General features: G+C 39.9%; 1 protein-coding gene across 1 annotated transcript in view; it reads right to left on the bottom strand.

Annotated features, from left to right (window-relative positions):
* LOC140233365 (putative ATP-dependent RNA helicase TDRD12) overlaps positions 1–12,342 on the bottom strand; it is a 61,593-nt gene extending 49,251 nt beyond the window's left edge. The window contains exons 1-3 of the mRNA XM_072313471.1: positions 12,229–12,342; positions 10,572–10,740; positions 8,676–8,864 (exon numbers count right to left, since the gene is read on the bottom strand). Coding sequence (XP_072169572.1) covers positions 8,676–8,864; positions 10,572–10,736 — 354 coding nt within the window. The 5' untranslated portion in view covers positions 10,737–10,740; positions 12,229–12,342. The remainder of the gene's footprint in view (positions 1–8,675; positions 8,865–10,571; positions 10,741–12,228) is intronic.
* Between the last annotated feature and the right edge of the window lie 22 nt (positions 12,343–12,364).

The following is a 12,364-nucleotide window of genomic DNA, read 5'->3' as shown; positions in this document are numbered from 1 at the left end:
AAATATTACGTTCCATGCACCACCTCCAGATGTCTCTAGCTGCACTGTCACAGTCCTTGGACTTAATACCTCCCATGTTATTCAAATAAGCAACTGCTGTTGTGTTGTCTGACCTAAGGAGGACATGAACATCATGTAAAGAAGAGCAAAAGGACTTCAGTCCAAACCCGGCTGCCAATGTTTCCAGGTAATTGATATCATTCTTTCTAGCTCTTTTCAGTTCAAGATCGTTCCATCTGCCTCCTGTTTCCATGGACAGATTTGTGGCTCCCCAACCAAGCCCACTAGCGTCTGTACGCAGCTCAAGTGTAGGTCTGTTACGCTTAATAGGTGCACACTCCTCAATGACATGATTAATCCACCATTTTAGCTCTTCTTTCCCTTCTAATGACAGCTTCATAGGTCTGTCAAAATGGCCTTTGTTAGCTTTAAGGGCGGCAATTTTGTCACGTTCTAGGCATCTGTAGAAAAGAGGGCCATGTTGGACTCCAGGGAAAGTAGCTATTATCTTCCCGATAACATGTGACACCTGCCTGATTGTGGGTCTAGCATTGTCAAGCAAGTCTGAACAGACTGTGATAATGTCCTGCATTTTCTCTTCTGGCAGACAGATAGTCATATCACCCGTGTGCAGCTTAAACCCTAGGAATGTGAGCTTTTGTTGGGGTTCTAGCATAGATTTCTCCTCGTGGACTACGAAACCTAGTTCAGACAGGAAATTTGTGGTTGCACGTACAGCCTCCTCTGCTTGTTCTATTGACTCTCCGATAATGAAAGTATCATCAAGGTAGCCTAATACTATGTGCCCCATTTCTCTCAGTGTAGCGAAAACAGGTTTCATGAGCTTGGTGAAAAGTCTGGGTGCTGTGCTGAGCCCATTTGGTAGGACTTTGAATCTGTAAAATTTCCCTTTCCATGGAAATTTCACGAATTTTCTGTATTCAGTGTCAATTGGGATGGAGTAGTAAGCATCTCGGAGGTCGACTAAGGCTAGGAAATCTCCTGGGTAGATTAAAAGGGCAGCTGTATGAATGTCATCCATTTTGAAGTGTTGTACGCTCACACACTTGTTCAAATCTGACAAATCAAGTATTAGTCGGACACCCCCATTTTTCTTGGGTCGTGTGAAAATGTTGGAGAGAAATTCTTCTTCATGACCACATTCTTCGATAACATTCTTAGTCAGTAAGCTTGCAATCTCTCTGTCAATACAAGCTGAATTGTGCTGGTTTGGTTTGTATTGAATGAAGGGCTTATCCCTCCTAGGGGGCATACATGCTTCTTCAAACTCAATTTTTTGTAATCCCTGATTGCTGCCAAAACAAGGAAAAGTAGAAATTACGCGGTGCGTAATATATATGTCCCCGCCGGAAGTAGCATTTTGTAGCAAAATGTACAATATAGGTCAAAAATCAAAGTCAAAGGTCAAAGAAGTCAAAGGTCAAAATTCTGTGTAGAAGTTTTAAAGCCCTCACCTAGTGCCATCACATAAAGCAAACGGAATCGAAATCGGGTTAGAAATGGCGAAGGAGTAGCATTTTGTAGCCAATGTACAAATGGCGGAGTAGGATTTTGTAGCAAAATGTACAATACAGGTCAGAAATCAAGGTCAAAGGTCAAAGAAATCAAAGGTCAAAATTCTGTGTCGAAGTTTTGAAGCCCTCACCTAGTGCCATCACATAAAGCAAACAGAATCGAAATCGGGTTAGAAATGGCGGAGTAGGATTTTGTAGCAAAATGTACAATACAGGTCAGAAATCAAGGTCAAAGGTCAAAGAAGTCAAAGGTCAAAATTCTGTGTCGAAGTTTTGAAGCCCTCACCTAGTGCTATCACATAAAGCAAACGGAATCGAAATTGGGTTAGAAATGGCGAAGGAGTAGCATTTTGTAGCCAATGTACAATATAGGTCAAAAATCAAGGTCAAAGGTCAAAGAAGTCAAAGGTCAAAATTCTGCGTAGAAGTTTTGAAGCCCTCATCTAGTGTCATCACATAAAGCAAACGGAATCGAAATCGGGTTAGAAATGGCGAAGGAATAGCATTTGTAGCAAAATGTACAATACAGGTCAAAAATCAAGGTCAAAGGTCAAAGAAGTCAAAGGTCAACATTCTGTGTAAAAGTTTTGAAGCCCTCACCTAGAGCCATCACATAAAGTAAACGGAATCGAAATCGGGGTAGAAATGGCGAAGGAGTAGCATTTTGTAGCCAATGTACAATATACGTCAAAAATCAAGGTCAAAGGTCAAAGAAGTCAAAGGTCAAAATTTTGTGCAAAAATTTTGAAGCCCTCATTCAGTGCCATCACATAAAGCAAACGGATTCGAAATCAGGTTAGAAATGGCGAAGGAGTAGCATTTTGTAGCAAAATGTACAATATAGGTCAAAAATCAAGGTCAAAGGTCAAAGGTCAAAATTCTGTGTAGAAGTTTGGAAGCCCTCACCTAGTGCCATCACGTAAAGCAAACGGAATCGAAATCGGGTCAGAAATGGCGAAGGAGTAGCATTTTGTAGCAAAATGTACAATATATGTCAAAGGTCAAGGTCAAAGGTCACAACTGAAATTCTGTGTAGAAGTTTCAAAGCTCCCTTGTAGTGCTATCATATAAAGCAAACAGAATCAAAATTGGCTCATAAATGACAGAGAAGTAGCAAATTGAACATTTTGATCACACACGGACGCACACACAGATTGACGGACGGACGCACGGACACACACACGTACGGAGCCCGTTTCATAGTCCCCTGCTCGAACTCGCCTGTAAAAAAGCCTCACTCGACCTCCGACTGCCACTGGAGCATTCCTTGGAATACATTGCACACATGTACAAATACACTGGGAAACTGCAGGTATGATCATGATGTGAATCGAAACTACCTACCTCTTTGGGTATGCTGGTAGTTATTTCTTGCGCTGCTTTGGAGGCCTGTGCTGAAGAGCCTGTTGTGGGGGGCGGCTCGCTGTGCGGGGTGGTGGCTGCTTGCTGTGACCCCACAAAGGCCTGCTACTACCGCTAGCTGTTGGTCTGTGTGTTGAAGCAGCTGAACTTGCAGTCCAGCCAGTGCTTCTGTATTGTCGCTTGGAGAAAGCTGCTCCCCTGTACGGGTGGTACGTACTAGACTGTGGCCGCGAAATTGGATTTCTCATCACCCCTGATGCAGCTTTCTGCTCCTCTTTGAGAGCTTTCATTCTCTTTCCCAATTCATCCCCGAATAGGAATTTAGTGACGGGAGTGGAAGGTTTGCAAAGATGAGGGTAAGTGGCTGCCATGTCCGGCTTGATACGCTCTTTCCTCAACGAATTGAGTTCAAAATTGGCATTGCACAGCAACGCCAATGCGTCCTGCTGTGTGTCAGTCAGCCGAGGTGATGGGAAGGACTGTATTAGCGCACTCAGGCCCTTCGTCAGCGACTTCTGCACACGCTGTAACTTAGCATCTCTACTGCGTGTGTGTTGCAGTAGGTTATCCCAGATCGGGCCGGGCAGTTACTCGGGGCTGGATACTTAGATGCCATCTCTTCCAACACTTTTTCTTCTAGCAGGTGGCTGATGAGGTACATGTAAGTAGTAGTAGTCTAATGGGATTTCTGAAAAAGGGCTCTCTAAAATGGTGTCAGAGGCATTTTTGAGTAAAAGTTGAAAACCGGTCTCTTTTACCTAATTTGAGTATGCTGAATCCGAAAAATCCAGTTCCCAAGCGAAATTCACTGATCTTGACTATCTAATTTGCATAAACAAAATGGCTGCCAAGCCACAGAAATTACCAGACACGCATTTTCTAGAAATTCTTTGCAAACGAGCTGGAAAAAAGTGATTTGAAATGTTTGTACTAAGAATAGAATTACCAATTTAAGGGATAAACATATCTCAGGTGGTAAATAGTATATTTTATTCATAATAATGCAAATTAAGACTGAAATATGCAGATGAATATATATATACAGTATATTAACACTGGAAGAGTAATTTTGACATTTTTTTTTTCTTGAGAGGCAAATCAATTACTAAATATGTAGACTTTAAGGTTTCGAGGGTTAGGAAAACTCCAGTTCCCAAGCGAAATTCACCGATCTTGACCATCTAATTTGCATAAACAAAATGGCTGCCCAGTCACAAAAATTGTCAGTTTCGGACACGCGTTTTCTAGAAATTCTTTGCAAACGAGCTGGAAAAAAGAAGTGATTTGATATTTTGTACATAGAATAGAAGTAGCAATTTGAGGGATAAACGTTTCTCAGATGGTGAATAGTATTATTCTATTCATATTTATGCAAATTTGTACTGAAATATGTAGATAGATATATATTAACAGTGGAAGAGTAATTGTTACAATTTTTTTTTCTTGAGAGGCAAGTTAAACACTAAATATGCAGATTTTAAGGTTTTGAGGGTTAGGAAAAATCTGGTTCCCAAGCGCAATTCACTGATCTTGACCATCTAATCTGCATAAACAAAATGGCTGCCTAGCCACAGAAATTGTAAGTTTCAGACTCGCATTTTCTAGATTTGTGTGTGTGTGTAAACAAGCTGGAAAAAAGTGATTTAAAATCTATGTACAAAGAATTGAATTAGCAACTTGAGAGATAAACCTTTCCCAGGTTTTGAATATTATATTTCTTTCATTATTATGCAAATTAGTGCTGAAATATGCAGATAAATATAAACTAACACTGGAAGATTTTTTTTTTCTTGAGAGGGAAGTTAAGAACACTAGATATAATAGACTTTAAGGTTTTGAGGGTTAGATAAAAACCAGAATCCCTTTTCAGTGGTATCAAAATAAATTATGCAAATATTGTAATTAGAATGCAAATTATATGTAGGCTTCATGAGTTTTATGTGCATGCAGTTCATTCAGTAGCCTATATACCCTGGTAAAATTTTATTTTTTCAAATCCTCTAAAAAGGTCCTTTTGGATTTTTTATTAAAGAATTCAAGTTAGGAACCCGATTCTAAACCAAAATTGATTACGCTAGGGCAAAAAACAAAAACAAAAACAAAAACAGCAACAAAACAAAACAAAAAACGGGTCTTTTTCAAGCGAATGAACTTTAACATCTAATTTGCATAATACATCGTATTACAAAATAGCTGCAATATTGCCATAAAATTGTTAATTCCATGAAAATATTTTTAGTACATCGATAATCGCAAAACGAATTGATGAAAACTCTCTCTGCGCGGATCATGACTCAACTTTTTATGGGGGGGGGGGAATGTCATCGACCAATGCCATTTTGTTCATATGCAACATCTATTATTGTATTGTTCCAATATGCAAATCTGTAGCATCAGCACGGAAATTCTATTTCCCAGTTAACCAGAGCATGGTAAGCATATATATATATATATATATATATATAAGATTCCACTTCGTATCAGACGCAAATTGTCGCCATTTTGCCTGTCATTATATGCTTTATCAAGTATAGTTTTTGAACATCCATGTTGACACTTGAATTTCTGCCCAAGAAATAGGATATGGGTCTTTTTATGGAGGACCTGTGTTTTCCACCACCTTGCGAACATGAAGTTACTTTTGTTCCCTTGAGAGATAACATCGATCCGATAGCTACCTTAAAGAGGCCTTCTTCCGTAGATACGGGAGTTGTGCTTTTTCTGCCAGACCGATACTGACAGTAGCACTCTTATTAAAGCAAGTCATCAATGACTCACAATCATCAAGGATGCTGCTTGTACGAGAAGAAAACTAAAGGGTTCCAAGAAGATGGTTGTTATCAGTCGTCTTTATAAGAATAAACTTATATTCGATTCAAAAGATGCATCACACAAGCTCGTTTGGCACAAAATATGTTCCGCTCGCGGAAGCAGTTCAACGACGATACTCCTGTATTTAAAAAAAAAAAAAGATACAAAAAGAAGAAAATCCTGCTCACTGTGCCAGACCTGATCTTTCTTCACCAGTAGACAATGGGTGGGAACGTTTTGATCTGGTCTACAGCCTGTACAACTGATATATCTAGCTCCAATCCTGCAAAGTTGCCTTGAGATGATTTCATGTGCATGCGAAAGCAATGCAGAACATTTCGATGCAAATGTCACAAATCAGGCCTACGATGTACAGCAGTGTGTGCATGTTAGCAACAATGTAATGATGCAAACCTTGCATGAATGTAGATCAATTTAGCCCGATTGTTATGAAACATATTCATATATTGCGGCAGTGCGTTGCAGAATCTCGAAACCTGCCTGGTCTACGGCCTCTTGAATATCAATTTGCAAACATATTTCCTTTTAGTGTCATTCAGTTCTTCTTTATTGATTGATTCCAGTACTTGATTTACTTCGGACTCTGACGACATCATAATGTGCAACTTGTTTGCCCGATAACTTAGCTGTATTTCAGTACGCCATTTTGATAACAAGACTTTGTTTTAGGGAATATATCCACAGAAATGGCCAATTGTTTGTATAATAATACATTATGCAAATTAGATTATTAGGGTATTTCTAATAGCTGTTTTTTTTTTCTTGTACCTCTTTATCACAAAAGAATCATCAACTTATGTCTTGATAATATAACCATAATGATTCAGATTCATATATCGCGACAATGTGTTGTAGAATCTCGAAGCCTGTCGTAGTATAGCCTCTTGCATACCAATTTGCATATGTTATTGCAAATATTGTTATCATTTCTTTAATCTGAATTGGTTGATTCCAGTACTTGATTTTCCTCGGACTCAGATGACACAATGTACACTTTGTTTGACCGATAGCATATCTATTTTTCACTACGCCAAGGTACATTTTGATAGCAAAACTTTGTTTTAGGGGAAAATATGTTGAGAAAATGGACAAATATTTGCATAATGTATCATGTAAATGAGATGCATGTTTTATTTTTATACTTTGATACTAAACTGATTAATTTTGATTCGACTCTGGCGACATCAAATACTTTTTGTTTGCCCGATAACTTGTTAAAATGATTAAAAACAGAAGTGAACACATAGGTACTATGCATGAGCATATATATGAGGTAATGCATTGCTGTATCAGCAGCAACTCCTAATTTGCATATTCACTTCTTAAATAGCATATATAAGTGAAAGTTATGAACAACTGACGACCTAGCTATTGTCTTTGCACCTTAATTTCTGAAATAATTACTATTTCTGCATGTCTAGGGAGATTTTATGAAAATTAGATCATCGAAACACCTTAAAAAGCAATGAATTGGCGGCCATTTTGTTTATGCAAATTAGATGCTCTTAGACTCAAAATTCCGCTTGGGAACCGGAATTTTTGGATTCAGCGAACTTGAATTATGCAAAATAGACCAGTTCCCAACTTTTACTAAAAAATGCCTCTGACAGTCATATTTTCCCCAAATCCCACTAGACTATAGAGCTGGCTAAGTCCTCGTCCACCGGTAGCCCCGTATCACCCGGATTGGCAAATTTTGCTGCGAGAATGAAAATTTCTTGCACCTCTGCAGCGTCTGATGCAAATTCGCCTTCTTCCCTGTTGGCTTCGCCCGTGTCACGCACGTGCGGCTCCCCGCACTGTTGCAAATCAGTTTCTATAGGAATTTCACACTGTCCGGCGCTGTGCGCCTCATCGTACGCCACAAAATGGCGCGATGCCGGTTTCGGTGTGGAGTTTACACTGGGCAGTGCGTCGACCACTTTACTCAGAAGACTTTCCAGTCTCGATAGTCTGTCCTCGACATCCGAGGCTTTTTCGGCCGTCTTTGGGCCCTGCTTCGATTGCGGCACTTTACCCGCCATGTTAGTACCGGAAACCTATCCGACTTTACTAGTTTCTTTTTCGGCTTGACTTTTTTGTCTGTCGGAGAGGAATGTTCTTCGCAAACAACGTTGATGTTTTCCGCTGCGCCGGGCTTAGCCGGATGATGCAGCTGTTGGAGCTGTACAGTTGTGCCTCCATCACGATGTAGCCATCGCGTGACTTTCGTGGAATGAGGCCGCTAGAAGAGGCTGTGCTTGCTGCCTTGCTAAGCACCGAATAATCGTTGTATGATATAGGAAGATTGCGGAGATCTAAATTCCACTAACTGCTGGTTTCTAGAACCATTAGTACCGCGAAAACGCAATAAAAATCAGAAATTTCGACTGCGATAGGGGAACTACGTTCGAATACTCGTGCGTAGAAAAGTGATATGACTGCGCGTGCGCAAAGCGGGTCATTCTCAATGTAGTCTCTTTCGGAGACTCCAGAAGTAAAATGCATCTGTATATAAAATTCAAAAGTATATACCATCTTCACGATTTCCACCATGATCTTAAACATGTGGGACTACAACAAATCTAGTCTATCACTGCACTACACTAAAACTGAACAATACAATGTTAACTTTTCGACGTATCTTGCCTTTGATGTACCCGTGAGTGTTTCTGTATATGCAGACAGAAAATCTGACATCTTCGGAAAAACAATCTAGAAGACTAGACCTAAGCTCTATTAATTCCAGCAAAAATGCCACACAAACGCATTTGTTTAACGTGTGAATGAATGTCCTCGAGCAACGCTCTTCCCCTCAGAGTGAGGGCGTGCTTCGGTTTCAAAGGCCGTGTGTGACGTCAATGCATAGGGTCTATTATTAGATAAACAGTTTAAGCGGTTGTTTCTTTGCAGCAGAATGATGAGTTATGAATGATAATAGGAAGAGGCGAGAGAATAGTCACTCACTCCATTTCCTGCTGGCAGACCGGTGTAGGTGTCTGGCTGGAGAAGCTGAGTGACGAGGGGCAGAATGTACGCCAGACTGGAGCCAGACTCCCTGGGGCCGATCCCCACCACATCACGCCCCCGCAGGACTGCCTTCCACGCACAAGCCTGGATGAGACTGACACCTGCTTGGGCCACATTCTCAAAAGTCTGAAAACAAACAGAGGTGAGTACATACACTTCAGGCATTTATAGTCACTATTTAGGTTCCTTTTATAATTAATGTACATAGAGGAACATAGATAGAGATAGATAGACAGAGAGAGAGAGAGAGAGGGAGGGAGGAAAAAGAAAGGAAAAGGAATGTGTTTTTCTGCATGAAGGATATCTCGGGGTTCATGTTTTACAAAGATTATCTCTGTATGGTATTTCAAAATACCAATGGAAATTCAATAATGTCTTTGTTGACTCTGCAACTCTGATAAAACTATACCTAATAAGATAGATGGTAATATATACAGCTAACAAACCAGTACCCAGTACTTGGACCTTGTACTACAGTATTCTATTAGCCCGCTGAGGATGAGTCCCGAGTATACTCAGGTAGGTGTCTATGGGAAATGCGTGATGTATCAAAATCAGTCCGTCCTCAATGGGTCAAACAGCCTTTGGGCAGTTTTCTGATCATCTATAATTGCCACTCTCCTATGATTAGGCATTAACTCTTTATGTGCCATGTTTGCACTTTCCACTCAGTCGATGGCGTGCCAACTTCGCATATTCCGCTCAAACGGACTAATCCGCTTAAACCGATCGATAAATCGCCTAATCCCGCGGTACAATGAAAGCCTTTCTCGCGCTTTTGTTCCTTTTACATACAGCTTGCATTCTATGTGGTGATTGACTATCAAGCGGTGTTCCCAACTAAATTTTCATGTAAATTCTAAGTTTCTCTCACGGTTTCATGTGCAAAAGTCATGCCTTAACAGGAATGTAGCAACTGGTCATTAAAAAATTAATAGAAATAGATTTGTCATACAATTTATATCAAAGCAAAGCTTGACATTACTCTCCAACTTTGCTCACTATTATGTACAGCTTAACAGAAATTTGTAGAAGTTATATAGATTGGAAAAACAGAATTCTTTCTCAAAGCATGACCACCTTCGTGTCTTAGAATAACGTGGCACATAGGGGGTTTCCACCATGGCAAATAAAAGAGTTAAATTCTTCAGCACATTGCCACAGTAGAACAAATAAGGTTTCTACAGCACACTACAAACAATACAATGATGCAAGGCCCGAATGGGTAGACGCTCACCTGCATATCTTATAGAGGAAATATATTCCTCTACCAAGGGGAACATTATCTCAGATGCAACTTACTAGGATGGGTATTCAGCAAAATAAAATCAGGATGCTCAGCAGAATGCCAGCTATGGTATCTACACAATAGGTATACAAATGAATCCCTTGAAATCTTGAAGCACAACAGATGAGCTCAAACAGGAGTAAGCTTTGCAAGAGAAAGGAATTGTCATTACCTTCCCACATTTCACACTAAACAGATGTTCATAATACAAGGAACTTCATATACTGTAAAAGTGGAAATTTTTGCGGTGTTGAAATTTTCGCGTATTTCGCGCAACAAGAAACTAGCGCGAAAATAAAAGCATGTGAATATTTCTGCTGCCCGTATGTTCCAGTAGTTGATATCTTGATTCCGTGGAATCAAAAACAGGCGAAACTCTTCTTGCCCGGCAGAGCGCGAAAAATTAATCGTGCGAAAATATTCACTTTTACAGTAACATTGAGCTCCTTGTTTCCTACAAAAATGAAAAGGAATATTCCTCCAACTTAAAAAGAGTTGGTAGAGACTACTTTGTCAGATCACTAGTGGTGACATAGAGAGCGTACCCTCTTAAGAACATCTGGAAACGGAGCCTGAGGTAGACGCTTGATGGGCTCTGGGATGTGCTCTCCATGGATGACCACGCCCATGTCGTAACCATGGTGATTATCAAAAGATGCTGAAGATGAAGGCTGGGGGACCGTACCATCATCTGGAGCTAACTGCCTCATCAAACTATAGAAAGATGACAGACAATATCACATGTTAACCTGAAATTACACTTTTTTTTATCCCTTCAATGTTGATCCACCTGCTTCTACTCTTCAACACTTTCTGACTTGCTTTTCAATGTTCTTCCATAACATTAGTCAAAAGCAGGTCCTCTATTTCTAAGTTTTTCTAATGTAAGCAGCAGTATAATGTCCAAGACACATACCATATGCATTACGTCCTACCATATGGCTGCTTGCAGATATCTGTTTAACAATGCTTTATAATTTCATACCATGGTTATCGCTCATATATATATATATATAATATATATATATATATATATATATACTGTTCATCTACATACCCATACACTATGCATGCACTACAAGCACTATGTAGTATATGACACAAATATCTATATTCCCACACCAACATTATCTCTCCTTGGGGTAGAGAACAAAAGATTAGTCACCAATCTGTGTTGTAAGGTGGCAAAAGGTGCTGGTAGGTAGGACCGAACTACCGTAAATGAACATGAATGTCTTCATACTCATGTGTTAGAAATAGTTCCAATATGTTGGAATAACTATCTGGTGTGGGAAATCTACATCAAATCAATTTTAATGTTCATGTTTGGTGTAATGAGTATATCTTATTAATTGGAACTTGTACACATAAGAGTTGTTGTATAATGGGCGAGATGAGGGGAAGGATATCGATGATGAGGGTGAGTCGGTCAAGCGTGTCCCTCATATGAGAAAGAACTTGACCATGTGCTCCATTGCTGTGCTGACCCTTGAGTGAGGTGGACAGTCAATCGGGTGTGGCTGCAAGAAAGCCGAAAGTAGACTTTGGTTTCTCCGTTCGAGGTATGTTGAGCTATATATCATTGTAAGATATCCTAGATATATCTTTCGTAAGTGTTATACTCAAGTGTACATGCATTTTTGATATAAATTAATAAGTTAATTCTTATTTTGATGTTGTTGGAGTTCTTTTGAAAGAGATTCATACTTAGGGAGTATGTTCTTGCATATGATACTAGACTTTTAAGTAACTCCAGAGGATGTTGATATAAAACTATTGCAGCGATTGTTGTATATAGTAGGAGCTGTACTGCAGCTCAGTGATTTCAACTGGAGTTGGTTGCATATATGTAGTCTTATATTGTTAGACAGCCAGGAATATGATTAGGCTTATAAGCCATTTCTAATCGTTGAGTTGACACTTGGAACGTTGCATTACTCAAGACTGCAGTATTATTCTTCTATTTCTACTTCTTTGCCTTCTTTTATATGCTTCAAGTTGTGTGACTCTCGCAGTGCGAGGGCATAAAATCCTTCAACCCACAAATTCAAGTCGTGGACGAGCATCCCTATTGTGTGTGTAGCAAGCATCCTGACAAGTAGCGCGCTACCAGCATTGCCCGTGAGTGAGAAAGGGAACGAGAGAGAGGAAAGCCCGCCTTACGACATTAGATATCTGCTTCTTTCATCTGCAACTGTTCACCTTCTTTGAATGATTTTTGTGCGTTCAGCCGATGTCTCTCTAAAATTGTCGCCTGGTTGGGCACTGCTGTCTTGGTCAGATGTCTCTGAATTGCCCCCACTGGCCGAGCTTCTCTTGTTCCAGTCTGACGAGGGAG

Source organism: Diadema setosum, chromosome 9 (genome assembly GCF_964275005.1).
Source record: "Diadema setosum chromosome 9, eeDiaSeto1, whole genome shotgun sequence".
In the NCBI taxonomy this organism is placed as follows: Eukaryota; Metazoa; Echinodermata; class Echinoidea; order Diadematoida; family Diadematidae; genus Diadema; species Diadema setosum.
Note: the sequence above shows the minus strand (reverse complement) of the source record. Positions and strands in the feature narration are given on the sequence as shown.